The 14,010-nt window shown below is 57.2% G+C and overlaps 2 protein-coding genes across 2 annotated transcripts in view; one reads left to right on the top strand and one right to left on the bottom strand.

The window, feature by feature from the left end:
* Positions 1 to 14,010, top strand: part of Dve (SATB1_N and homeodomain domain-containing protein dve) — a 75,717-nt gene that overhangs the window by 17,135 nt on the left and 44,572 nt on the right. The window lies entirely within an intron of this gene.
* LOC144173664 (uncharacterized) lies at positions 6,246 to 10,218 on the bottom strand. The gene is made up of 2 exons (XM_077701997.1): positions 9,987 to 10,218; positions 6,246 to 8,768 (listed from the first exon to the last, which is right to left on the bottom strand). The coding sequence occupies exons 1-2, from the start codon at positions 10,216 to 10,218 to the stop codon at positions 7,270 to 7,272; spliced, it is 1,731 nt and encodes a 576-aa protein (XP_077558123.1). The 3' UTR covers positions 6,246 to 7,269.

The raw sequence follows: 14,010 nt of genomic DNA, 5'->3' as shown, positions 1-14,010 counted from the left end.
CGGGGCTGATGCAAACGCATCTGCAAAAACTGGTCCGTGGGTACGACGTGTATAGTTGCGCCACTGAACTTTCACCCATGAAGCAAGAAGATCGAATGGCTGTTTCAGCAGTATACGTGTTCGGGGTGTGAAAATTCGCAAAAGATGCCCTTGGATACGATATTTCGGCGTACGCCGACGAACCCGTAGCATTATGGTTCCGCTACCGCACGTGCCCGAGGCATATAGCATGCAGCTTCGGGGTGTGAATAAACGAAATTGATTTTTATGTCACACCTTTCTCGTGACTTGTCATGCTTAGGCGGTAAACTTGTGAAATGTGAATATACCTCAGAGGATCGGGGTTCCAAATAGATTCCCTCTCATCCTGTCACCTCCGGTCATTCTCGGTACCGCTATTCCATTTCCTCGTTCTCGGGCGTAGCTGGGAATTTCGTAAAGCACGCAGTTGATTGGAGGGCATTGTGATGGGCTCAGAAAGAATAAAATAACTATAGGGACCGGGCAGCTGGACGGGTGGCGCCACCACTCGGCGCTCCCCTCGTTAGTGGAATGAGCCGGTGCATTGGACTACGCAGCCTCCCGTTGTTTTTGCCGTGTTTGCTTCGATGCTTTGAACGTTTTTTGTGGTGTTATGAGCGGATATGCGCGGTGAAACGAAGCCTAGACAGATGTGTTGGGTTCATATTGTGGGCCTCACCTCTGTAATGCAGTGCAGCCTGCCAAGGTGCCCACCATGGGTTCGAGCGAGCCAAGCCGTAAACGGCCGCGGCGGCCCTCGCCACGCGTGCGCAGTCACTCCGTGGAGACGAAGTAGCTCCTCAGAACGTGGTTTTATTCCGGGTAATCCACGGTACAGCAACCAGCCCTGGTATTACACTCCTAGCCCTGGGGCAGAGAGGGGGGTACCCGCCGACCGTACGCTTCAAGCCACAGAGCCCGACGCGCAGGGGGGGTACTCGGCAGCTGTTGTTCCAGTGGCGTAAGCCACCGAAACGCTGCGGGTGATGGGCCCGGCAATGACCGGAACCGACCACCAGACTGACTGAGAAATCCAACTCCCGGTACGTTCGCCGACCTCACAGAAGTGAGAGAACGGCGGTCGCTCAGGCCGAAGCGAGGCGAGCAGCGTGCAAGCACGGAGTACCTGTCGGAGTCGGCACCCAGCCAATCTCTCCCGGGTCCGACCGAAGCGCGCGCCCGCCGCCGCGAGCCCTTCGGCGGGATCGCTACGTCACGCCCCACGTGGCCCACGGGCCGGCGCGCATTGGTCAGCCCGTACCCCCTTGCAGGGAGAGGGCGCGAGGGGCTATCCTCGCCCCTCGGGGAGAGGGGATCGCGGGCTACGTGCTCGCGTAATTGGGAGTAGCCCCAATTAAGATCCCCACATCCCCCCCTCCTTAAATGCCCTCGCCGACCTGAAAGCAGGCCGACAACTACTAACAAAAAGAACAATCTTCATGCAAGTAAAAAGGTAGTGCCCATCAGCCTCTCCTCCAGCCCTCAGTAATACACTACATGCATTTCTCTTACCTAAGCTACAACTTCTATTACACACCTTGACACCGTATTAAAAAAACAACACTATACACAAGAACGTTACAAAAGAGACCAACACAGGTATAACTGCATAATACAAGCTACCACAGAAACTAAATTATGTCAAACCGACAAAAAGAAGGCTACATGCACAATTCGCTGCACAAAAATAACTAAGCAAGTTAAAACTGCGAAATACTACAAGGGAAATGAACACTACAAGGAAAGACAAACTACGCAAGTTTGAATATCCCAAACATTAATTTTACCGGTGGAACCTTAATTCTGTATGCAAAACTCATTCGTATCTACACACGCACACACACACACTCACACCCACGCACACACACACAACGTGGCGCACATCGGCAACGAGGAAAAATAAATAAAATAACCGCCACTCGATATCGTTAACCAACACCAATTACACTTCTATATAACACAGCGGCGGAGGGCGTCTCTTTCACGGGGCTCCCGGATTGTTCGGCGCTCGGGGAGCGAATAGGGGCGAAAAGTTTTGGTTCGGCAAGCGTGCGTGGCGGCCGTGGCTGTTTCTTCGGGGAGCAATGCCTGCTCACCCAAGAGCGTCGCAAAACGCGTCGATGTCACTGAAGGGCTCACGAAGAAGTTGGAAAAGGTGGCGGCAGTGCCGGAACGGGCTCACCGGTGCGTCGAGCAGACTTCGCGGACGTGCAGAGCGAGAGTCGATGAGCCATTGGAAGTCGCGCAGCGCGGGCACCTGCTGGAGGTCATGGGTCCGGAATAGGCCCCTGATGGATGGGGCACCAGCCAGGGAGCAGGGCACGAGCTCCAGCCCGTCGCCAGGTCGCAGGATCATGATGGCGTTGACCCGGGAAGCAGGGCTTGCGGAGCATTGATGAGTGCCCCGGCAAGGGTGGTGACGAGCGGGCATGCTGGACGCTCAGCGCCCGCGAGGCAGCAGCCGGACGCCTGCCGATGACGCAATGCGCGGAAACGCCCACAGGACCCGAATGCCAGGCTCCGATGACGAAACGAGGACCATCCGCGGGATGCACTGCTGGATCCGTTGTAGCTGGCCCGCACGCGCACACACGCAGTTTCGCACAGCGACACGGTGCACGGGAACAGGCACGCACCTCCTAACGCACAAATCGTCCTCCGTCGGCCCGCGTGCTCACAGACACACCACACTTGTCGGCCCCGCACACACGACAAAAAAAGAAAAAGACAGGAGCAGTCCCCTGCGCATCTCTGCGGCAGAAAGTCCCCTCCCGCGTGTAGCACCGCGAAGGACGCAACCGAAACTCACTCATTCCACGCACAAAATAAACACATTCACACCAAACTACTGGGACCTTGAAAGATACGGGCGGCGAGCAGCAACGCCGCCAGACGGTCCACGCCGCGGCTCCCCATGCTCCCTCCCGTTCCGACCCTTCAAGGAAGCCACCGTCGAGCGACGGCAGCCGGGCGAAACCAACCCAAAACAACAAAAAGAATACACCACCCCTCGGAGCTTCCGAGAAAAAGAAAGGCGGCCTTGCCGGGCTCAGCCGGGACCCCAAAAAAAAGCGAAGTTTTTGCCTCTCGAAAACGGGGGCCGAGAAAATGCGAGGAAACGCGTTCTTTTGCACACAGTTTAAAATGAACCACACTATTATACTTCCCACCGAATGCGGTTGGCTAAACAGCAAAAATAAGGCATTTCTTTACGCAACTGTATACATATCATGAACAAACCACTAGTTTCTAAACGCCATGCGACACACACTACCATTAAAAAGAACATGCACACTTTGCTAAACGCGACAAAATACATTACACTAAGAGAAGCATGCACTTTTTACACTCACGTGAAGGGGCTGGAGGCATGATCACTGGCTCACCCGGGAATGCCACGGAGGAAAGCTCGTTGTGAGAAGGCTGATGTGCGCGTGTAGGGCTTTCAACCGGGAAAAGCCCGGTATTAAGCCGGCCGACTTCCCAACTGTGGGCGTCGGCGTAGGGCGTACCGATGCGGGGGCCGGAAGCGACCCGACACACCGGGTGTGCTCGTTTGCCCTGGTGCGAGGTCGTCAGACCCCGGCTTCAACTCTGCCGGCCTACAATGGTAGGCTTTCAGGTCGGCAATGTGAACGCGGCCACTGGATTTCCCTGTTCGGGGATCCTTAAGCTCGTACACAAGCGGTGAGAGTCGCCTCTCAACTTGGTAGGGCCCAAGCCACTTAGGAGCCAATGCAGCGGAAAACCCCTTGCTGGCATCGCTAAGAGCGTGGCTGCGTTTGAGCACAAAGTCACCTGCCTGATAGCAAATGCTACGGTGACTCTTGTCGTACTGAGCCTTTTGTTGGGCTCGAGCTACGCCGAGGCTCTTCCGCGCCTTGTCGAAGGCCAGATTGAGCCGGGCGCAGAGTTGGGACGCGTACGAGGAACAATCCCGGTGCGCGCTCTCGTCCGAGTCTTGGCGTTGCGTGACAATGGTCAGGGGGTTGGCCAAGTGTCTCCCAAAAGTGAGGAATGCGGGCGAGAATCCCGTCGAACGGCTCTCCGCTGTCCGAACAGCGAACGCGAGCTCGTTCAGGTGGTCGGCCCAGTCCTTTTGGCTCGTGGCAAAAGCCCTGAGCATTGTCTTCACACTCCTATTGAAGCGTTCTGTCAAATTGGACTGGGGGTGGTAGGGCGACGTGGGACGATGCTCGATCCGCAAGGATGAGCATGTTTCACGGAAAAGTCGGGCAGTAAAATAGGAGGCATTGTCCGTGATGAGGCGCTCCGGGAAGCCGAAGCGAGTGAATACCTCCATTAACTTGTCCAGCACAGCCCGGGATGTCACCTTACGCAGTGGAAACAATTCCACCCATTTCGTAAAGTGGTCCACCACTACCAACAGGTGCTGATAGCCGTGCTTGCTTCTGGGGAAAGGCCCCATAAGGTCGCAGGCGGCTATTTGCCACGGCCGCTGGCTGTCAATCGGTTTCATCAGCCCTGGCGGGCGCCCACCGCGCGATTTGACAGACTGACAGGCATGACACGACCGGCAATAGCGGAAAATGTCCCGCCTCATGCCGGGCCAGGTGACAGTGCGACTGATCTTCGAAAAGACCTTCGAGCCGCTCAGGTGTCCGGCCAGTGGCTCGTCGTGAGCGTACCGCAAAAGCGCGCACCTCAGACGTTTCGGGATCACTACCTTGAACGGGTTGATAGACTCGTCGTCAGTGGCGACGTATTTCAGCACGAGCTCGTCGTTGTCCAGCAGGTACGTATCCTCGGGACTACCAGCAATGCAAGCTGGCTCCGGTCCCTCTGCGCCCGTTGCAAAGCCAGCAACGTCACGGCGCTCCGCCTCTCGTAGGCGTCCGAGAATGTCTCGGCAAAAAGGATCGTCTCGCTGAGCCTGAATGAGCTCTTCCCGGCTGAATATAATCCCGAAAGGAGACCAGGCACGGACCTGAATCTCCTGCGTCGTGGCCTGGGGCTGCCCGAATTCGGGGGGCCGTTTTGGCTCACGAGCGTTGCTGGCGTTCCCTCGAGAGGGTCCAGCTTCCGTACACAGTGCAACAGCAGCGCGTTCTCCTTTCTCGGCGCGGGGCATGACACAGACGGTTTTCCCCTTCGGCGCTCGAGATGCGCTGGCCTCAACAACAGAGGACCCAACCACGCTTGCTACGGGTGGTGACAATGCACCAGCTGTGTTCTCCCGTATCGCTGTGCACGGCTTTCCGACTGCGGGCTCCGCCGCAACCGCCTCCTCGCCTGCGCTGGCAGGCGAAACATTCCTCTCGGCGCTGGCCGGGAGCGAAAGCGGGGCGCGTGAAAGCGCGTCGGCGACCACATTGCTGCTTCCCTTCCGATACTGCACGGAAAAATCGTAGTGCTGTATGAGCAGAGCCCAGCGTGCCAATCGCCCCGAAGGTTCTCGGAGCCGCATCAACCAAGTGAGCGCGCTGTGGTCCGTTTGCACGATGAATTTCGTCCCGTCCAAATAGACGTCGAATTTCCGCAGCGCAAACACGATAGCGAGGCACTCCCTCTCTGTCACTGAGTAATTCTTCTCAGCGGGGAGAAGGGATCGACTGGCAAAAGCCAGGGGGTGCAGCACGCCATCGTATTCCTGAAGGAGGACAGCCCCCAATCCGAGGTCGCTTGCGTCGGTTTGTACGACAAACTCCCTGTTCAGGTCGGGCAACCTGAGCTGCGCTGTCTCGGCAATTGCGCGGGACAGGCTGCGAAACGCACCTTCTTGCTCAGGGCCCCAATGCCACTCGACAGATTTCCCCAACAGCCGCGTCAGGGGAGCCTGGAGTTTAGCGCAGGACGGAATGAATGACCGATAAAAATTGGCCATTCCCAGAAAGCGGCGCAGGCCGCGTACTTCTGTGGGCGCAGGGAAGCCCAGGATAGCCTGGAGTTTCTCCGCGTTTGGCTCGATGCAGCCACCGCCCAGCGTGAACCCAAGAAGCTGCACTTGAGTTCGCGCTATCTGCGCTTTCGCCGGATTCAATGTCAAACCCGCTGCCTTGAGCCTACCGAGCACATCTTCCAAGTGACTAGCGTGCTCTTCCAGTGAACGCGAGTATATTACAATGTCGTCAAGGTAGCACATTGCATGTGACCACCTTGACTCCCCAAGAACCCGGTCCATCAGCCTCTGAAATGTTGCAGGGGCGTTACACAGCCCAAATGGCATACGTGTAAACTCAAACAAACCCCGGTGGCAGGTGAACGCTGTCTTAGCCTGATCCTCCGAATTCATCTCCACCTGCAAGTAACCCTTTGAGGCATCCAGAATGGTGAAATACCTAGCTGACCCCAGGTTCCCCACTATCGACTCGATCGTAGGCAGCGGGTAGGCATCTTTCCGAGTGAGGGCATTCAGCCCTCGGTAGTCAACGCACAAGCGAAAACTGCCGTCTTTCTTCTCTACCGGGACTACAGGAGACGCCCACGGGCTGTCGGAGCGCCTCACCACATTTGTCGCGAGTAGCTCGTCCAGCGCGCCGTCAATAGCCCGCCGCTTAGCGAGGCTAGTCGGCCTGGGGTAGCACTTCAAAGGAAGCGCATCTCCTGTCTCGATCCTGTGTCGCACGAGATCAGTGCAACCCGGCAGATCCGTGAAAAGCTCCGCAAACCGGAATAAAATGTCCGAGATGCGGGCCTTCTCCTTCCGATCCCAACCAGCCACATCGGCGATCAAGGGATGGAGCGCATCGTCGCGCGCGGGCTTGTTCTTCAACCGAGAAGCGGTCGAACAACTTTGCTCCGCCCCGGGGTATTCCCCGGTGCGCAGCACTCCGCACGGCGGCAAAGCTTCTCCCGCACAAGCGAGAGCCGGCGAAGGCGGGCTAGCGAAGGGAACAAGGGGGGACAAAAGTCCGGCCCTGTAACCGCCGCTCGCAATGTCGATCGTAATTCTGGACTTCCGAAGAAAGTCGCGGCCCAAAATCACGGGGACACTCAGCCTTGGCAGGTGGATAAAACGACATCGTCTCATCCGCCCGTCCCATCGAACTGTCAACCTTGCGGCGCCGCCGGCGCGCACTGCACCACTGGCAAGGCTGAACACAGCTCGGCACTCCCTGAGGCGAACAGAACGCTGTTGCAAGAGGTTCAACACTTCGTCTCCGAACAAAGAAGCGCTAGCTCCCGTGTCCAATAAAGCCGGGTATTCTCGTCCCGCAATGACGACAGTGATGAACGGCGCAGGCTCGCCAACGGGACAACCCGGGCGGCCTAGGGAGGGGGCCAGAATTACTTCGGCCGAACGGGCCTTCCCGCTCGGCCGGCCTCTGCGTTTCCCAACTGCGCCGGCGGCTGGGAGCAGTTGCGCATCATGTGGCCCTCTTTTCCGCAACGAAAACAGCGCAGCCCACCACGGGTATTCCCGCGATTGGCATCCCTCGGCGCGTCTCCGCCTGCCGCCGGACCTGGGGGTTGTTTCGGGCGGTTGTTCGCTGCAGAATTGTTTGGAGGCCATTTTCCGGCATTAGCCGTGCGGCGTCCGTAGGTGTATGGGTCCAAAGCGCGTGCGCTAATTTCCCACAGACCTTTTCCTTCCGCGCCGACTGCGTGGGCGGCGTGCGGCGGGTGGCGAGGAAAAGAGGAAGCTCCCTTCCACGCGCAGCGGGGCTCGAGAGCCTCGCTTGCCGGAGGAGGAGGGCGATACGCTCTTGAAGCGAGTATGTGGCCCTGTATCCGCTTCGCCTCAGCGGCTAGCTCCTCCAGGTCGCGGAACCGAGCGCCGCGCAGGTACGCCGCAAAAGTGGGGTGCGCCTGCCTGATAACCCTCTCGACGCGTTCATCGTTCGGGGCTGTCGGTTCGGCGATTTGATATAGCTCCTCCATGCTCCGCACAAACTCTAGGAGCGATTCCTCGGGAGCCTGTGTGCGCAGCTCCAGTTCACGCCGCATCCTCCGATGGTAGTCCACCGGAAGAAATTCGCGGCGGATTGCCGCCTTCAGTTCAGTGAACGTGGCGGCTCGGTGACCGGCAAGCCGGTACCACTGCGCTGCTCGCTCCGTAAGCGCAACTGGCACGACACGAGCGAGCATATCGCTGTCGCTGAGCCCCATGGCTGTCTGGTAGTGCGCGAGAGACTCAATGAAGTCGGTCACGCTGATGGTATCCTCGTAGCCGCGGTAAACTGGCACTTCTAGCCTCACCAGCGGCTTTGACAGCTTCGGTGCACCCAGGGAAACCTGGAGAGCACCTGAAAGGGACTGGATCAAGCGAGTGGCTTGCTGCAACAACGAGGTTGCATCTGGGGAAGCATCTCCGTTATGAACGACTGCGTGCGCGGCGGAGGGATCCGCGTCGGGGCGAGAAAATACTCGCGGGTCGTTCGGCGGCTCGGCGGCCGGAGGGAGAATTCGTGTGCCCAGCCCGCTGGTGTTGGCGGGTGGTGCTTCCCGAGCCTCCGCTGCCTCCGCGTAAGCGATGACAGCGGGGTCTCCTGCCGCGTTGCTCCCGAAAACGGGTGGCCTGTGCGGCAAGAAAGCCTCTCTGGTGCGAGCCAGGCTTTCAGCGGCGACGCAGCCGGTGTGAAACGGCGCGGGGCTACCGCGCGCCCCGAGAGTGGCGACGGGGGCGGTTTGCCGAAGCCCAGGTAATCCTGTGGCTGGCTGGATACATGGCTGGCCCCCAGTACTAACTGGGAGCGGCCTGGCACTTGCGGCTCTCGGACCGTCGATGAAAGTACCGGCCGGGGCTTGCAATGCAGCTCGCCCGGCATGAGAGGCGCCCAATACGCCTAAGTGCTCGCGCGCAGTCGCAGCCTCGCTAGCGCGCGCGCCACATTCCGGGGCTACTGAAGCACACCCGGGTCGCTGTGCGTACATAACAAAATCACTAGCATCCGGGGCTACGGAAGCACACCCGAATGCATTCAATACGCCTATGCGCTCGCTAGCGCGCGCGCCACCTTCCGGGGCTACTGGAGCACACCCGGGTCGCCGTGCATACATATCAAAATCACTAGCAAGCGGGGCTACGGAAGCACTCCCGAATGCGTTCAATACGCCTATGCGCTCGCCATCGCGCGCGCCTCTATCCAGGGCTACGGGAGCACACCCGGATTGCCGTGCACATATATCAACATCACTAGCAATCGGGGCTACGGAAGCACACCCGAATGCATTCAATACGCCTATGCGCTCGCCAGCACGCGCGCCTCCATCCAGGGCTACGGGAGCACACCCGGATTGCCGTGCACATATATCAACATCACTAGCAATCGGGGCTACGGAAGCACACCCGAAGGCATTCAATACGCCTATGCGCTCGCCAGCACGCGCGCCTCCATCCAGGGCTACGTGAGCACACCCGGATTGCCGTGCACATATATCAACATCACTAGCAATCGGGGCTACGGAAGCACACCCGAATGCATTCAATACGCCTATGCGCTCGCCAGCACGCGCGCCTCCGTCCAGGGCTACAGGAGCACACCCGGATTGCCGTGCACATGTATCAACATCACTAGCAAGCGGGGCTTCGGAAGCACACCCGAATGCGTTCAATACGCCTATGCGCTCGCCATCGCGCGCACCTCCATCCAGGGCTACGGGAGCACACCCGGATTGCCATGCACAAATATCAACATCACTAGCAAGCGGGGCTTCGGAAGCACACCCGAATGCGTTCAATACGCCTATGCGTTCGCCAGCGCGCGCGCCACCATCCAGGGCTACGGGAGCACACCCGGATTGCCATGCACATGTATCAACATCACTAGCAAGCGGGGCTTCGGAAGCACACCCGAATGCGTTCAATACGCCTATGCGTTCGCCAGCGCGCGCGCTACCATCCAGGGCTACGGGAGCACACCCGGATTGCCATGCGTACACATCACTATCGCACAAACCGTACCGACTATTATGTAGTGAGCACACTCGCCGGAGTCCTGGCTGAACCAGACGCGGCGTACTACTCGGCACACTCCCCGCATAAGCTGAGTGCGGCCTCTCACCTCGCTCTACAATACCGGCGGAGGCCGGAGGGGCCGGGGCACAGAGAGCTCTCCCGGCTAGGAGCGGCGTCGACCCAACACATGTGGCCTCAGGCGACGGAGGAACGGCGAACTCGGGAAATCCCGAAACTCGTACATCGCTTTGGTCGGCGTCCACGCTCGGTGAAGCGTGGAAGGATGCGATGTTCGCTAGCGACGCCCGCGTAAGCGTCTCCTCAAGGCTAGCGTCCATGGCGCGAGCGGCCTATTGCATGAGCGAAGCTCTGCAAGCTCGCTAAAGGGAGGCAACGATTGTAAGAACAAAGGCTGCCCCACGTTGTGGCGCCAGATATGTGGGCCTCACCTCTGTAATGCAGTGCAGCCTGCCAAGGTGCCCACCATGGGTTCGAGCGAGCCAAGCCGTAAACGGCCGCGGCGGCCCTCGCCACGCGTGCGCAGTCACTCCGTGGAGACGAAGTAGCTCCTCAGAACGTGGTTTTATTCCGGGTAATCCACGGTACAGCAACCAGCCCTGGTATTACACTCCTAGCCCTGGGGCAGAGAGGGGGGTACCCGCCGACCGTACGCTTCAAGCCACAGAGCCCGACGCGCAGGGGGGGTACTCGGCAGCTGTTGTTCCAGTGGCGTAAGCCACCGAAACGCTGCGGGTGATGGGCCCGGCAATGACCGGAACCGACCACCAGACTGACTGAGAAATCCAACTCCCGGTACGTTCGCCGACCTCACAGAAGTGAGAGAACGGCGGTCGCTCAGGCCGAAGCGAGGCGAGCAGCGTGCAAGCACGGAGTACCTGTCGGAGTCGGCACCCAGCCAATCTCTCCCGGGTCCGACCGAAGCGCGCGCCCGCCGCCGCGAGCCCTTCGGCGGGATCGCTACGTCACGCCCCACGTGGCCCACGGGCCGGCGCGCATTGGTCAGCCCGTACCCCCTTGCAGGGAGAGGGCGCGAGGGGCTATCCTCGCCCCTCGGGGAGAGGGGATCGCGGGCTACGTGCTCGCGTAATTGGGAGTAGCCCCAATTAAGATCCCCACAATATATGCAATAACGGCTACGTAAAGTTGGGTATGGGCTACAATAGGCAGTTTTAGCATATCGTTACCGTGTGTGCGTTACCGTTTACCGTGTTACCGGAAGCCTCTGGCGACGGTGAAGCCTGTGCCGGCAAGTTACCGTTCGCGGTAACTCTCGCGCTGCGCAGTCGACTCCCGCAAGCACGGTAAACGGTAACGTAAACACGGTAACGATATGCTAAAACTCTCTAATGACATCAGCGCTTCTTGCAGCGATCTACGCTTGGCTCCACCCGTTCTGAGTAGGAATAAAACTACTATTATTAGTATTCATTTCTTAAATGCACAAACGGCTGCGTAAACTTATTTGACGCTTCTAAGTTTGGGAATGGGCTACTTTGACATGAGCGCTTTTTTCAGCGCTCTGCGCCTGGCTTTGCGCTGTCTAAGTAGGAACAAAACTATTAATATTAGTATTCATTTATACCACTTCAAATTATCTGCAGCTGTTTTCAATGACTACGGTTTCCACGCCAGCCTTAACGCGGGGATTCCTTGACACGTGTGCTTTGAAAAGAAGGGCACTTACGTACGAGATCTATTACCGTGTGGCCGTGGAAACGCCGAGTGTACACTTTCTTTCTGTATCCGTGAGTTTTGTGCCTTCGGTTTTGGTGAGCGACACTGTGACAGCATGGGAGTCTGAGAGCCAAAGCGGAACTCCCGCGTTTGTAGTGGTCATTTTATAAAGAACCAAGGTTAATCAACCACCCAACAGCCCAAGCTACAAACCATAAACCATCCCCCGTCCCCTTCCCATTTTACCTCTTGCGTGGAATAAACGCTGGCACCGATAGTTAAAAAAATATGGCAGTGTTAACGTCAGTCTGTTTTTTGTTTTTTTTAATGCTTAAGTATTCTTCACCGACTACTTAAAAATGGTGTAGTTCCTTGTGAAGAAACCAAATACGCGCGACTAGTCCCCTCAAATAGGGGTGCACCAACCCGAGTACTCCAGCACTGACGCATTTCCGACACGCTGGAAGCAGTTAAGATTTAAAGAGGGGTGCATGGAAGTCCAAAATTAAAGAGCAAAATCATCCAGCCCTCTGTTTAGCGATGACGATGGTTGAACGCGAAACTTTATTCGTGCGAAATCGAATGCGAAATGGTCAGAGTCCAAGACGCTGTGTTGGAAAGACCAAACTCGTCAAATTCAAAGCTCAACAACTATATCCGGAAGGCAATCAAGGAAACCCACACTAGAAAGCTTTGCGATAAACCATCATCGTCGTTAGACCGAGGGGGGCATGATTTTTCTACTGTAGGTGGCAGCTTGTAAAACAACCGCAGCATTCAGTCGTGAACCTGCAGAGTACAGGTTTTCGGCACCCTCAAGTCTCTCGTCCTTCAGCCACGCAGGAATTGTTTTTTGAAAAAACCATTAACCAACTATCCAACAATCATTGCAATCCTTGTAAAGCAATGCTTTTCCACGACAAGCAATAATGTTCTACTGTCATGTGGTATTTATTCTGTAAACGATTCCCGACGACTGCAGTAAGCGTGTTTCTGTAAAACAAACTTGTTTCTACCGTAGTTAATGAATTTACGGGTGCGGCGTTCATCACAATTTCTTTTTTGAGTTAAATCTTACAAGGCACCCCCCCAACTTTGTCTTTCGCTTGTGCACGACGTTGTTTCGTCATCAACTACCAAAGGCCTGCGTCACAGCATACCTGGATCGGCTGCACACACCGGCTTTGTAGGAGCATTTAGCTTCAAAATATTCCTCGATACGCAAAACTGCATATACAAGACGGCGTCAGCTTCACAGAATACCCCGCAGATCTCCAAATCGCCATCACCTCAACCAACAAGTCGGATCAAGAGTGGGCCATCCAGCAGGTTCTCAAGGCGCTCGAAAGGCACGGACTCCGCAAAGGGGTTCCTGTCGAGTAGGGCTGCCCAAGAGGATGCAACGCACGGCCACGTTGAGGTCGGCCCGTCAACCGGGCTTTACCTACTGCAGGATTTACACAATAAAGTCCTTTCCATCCATCCATCCAAAACTGCATGCGGGCATGAAAAATCTGCACGAAGGAACGGACTTGCACTGCAGCTCAACTTCCAGCTTGACGCATTGAGCGTCGTCTGCTATTTGTAATGACTCAGTATGGGCGTAAATCACACACATGGCATGCCTCGTAAAGGTCACCTCCAAGCTCAAGATTTACCGATCTGAAAAAAGTCCTTGGGGTTATCTACGCTTTACAAGCCTCACCTCCGCAGAACGACAGAAAGTCACGCACACCAACGCTGCGCTGACCGCCACCGGCATTACGCTGACGAGCGGTTCGCCACGGGAGGCGCTGTTCGCTGAAGCGACGGTGGTGCCATACATGCAACGGCCGCCCGGTCCCTATACGGAAGCTATTGTACTGCTCTGCAGAATTTCTTGTCGGATGATTGCGCCGTACCAGCGCAACCGCGTGATGCGTGCCTCGTGTGACGTATGCCGTCGTGTCTGGTGGATATATAGGCGGAACATCTATCACCGCGTCCAACCGCAGTGCAACCGGGAGACCGTACTTGCGGGAGGAACGCGCCCTTATCGCCTTCAGCGCTGAGCGGGCGTTTTTTTACACCTTGGCCGAGGCTCACGTCAGTGCCTCAAGGAGGAGTTGCGGTGCTCTTCGCCCTGGGGATTATCTCGCTTCCCCTCGCGCCCACTTGCTCTGAGGGAGGAGGGGCCGGCCACAAAGCGAGGTCCCGTTATCGCTGTGAGAGGATAGGCGCACGCTGTTTAAGCCGCCAGTTCAACGGGACACGTGTGATTTCCTCTGCTCTGCAGTGCCCCTCTAAACAAAGCCCACCGGCGGTCGGGTGAATCTGATCGGCTGCTTGGGTGGCTGCGGTATGACGGTGCTGACAACAAATACGCGAGAGATGGGGAAATGCCTCCCTCAGATTAGTGCCACGTGCTCTTTTGGCCACCCCATGAAGTCTCCCGG

The sequence above is a fragment of the Haemaphysalis longicornis genome, unplaced genomic scaffold (assembly GCF_048455015.1).
Source record: "Haemaphysalis longicornis isolate Haplotype H1 unplaced genomic scaffold, Haemaphysalis longicornis Haplotype H1 scaffold_3, whole genome shotgun sequence".
NCBI classification, from domain to species: Eukaryota; Metazoa; Arthropoda; class Arachnida; order Ixodida; family Ixodidae; genus Haemaphysalis; species Haemaphysalis longicornis.
Note: the sequence above shows the minus strand (reverse complement) of the source record. Positions and strands in the feature narration are given on the sequence as shown.

Bases quoted from the DNA above. Each gene is read 5' to 3' on its own strand.
- LOC144173664 (XM_077701997.1), bottom strand. From the start codon at position 10,218: ATGGACGCTAGCCTTGAGGAGACGCTTACGCGGGCGTCGCTAGCGAAC. The intron at 8,769-9,986 runs GTGAGAGGCCGC...GCGAGCACTTAG, and splicing joins CGCCGGTATTGTAGAGCGAG to GCGTATTGGGCGCCTCTCAT.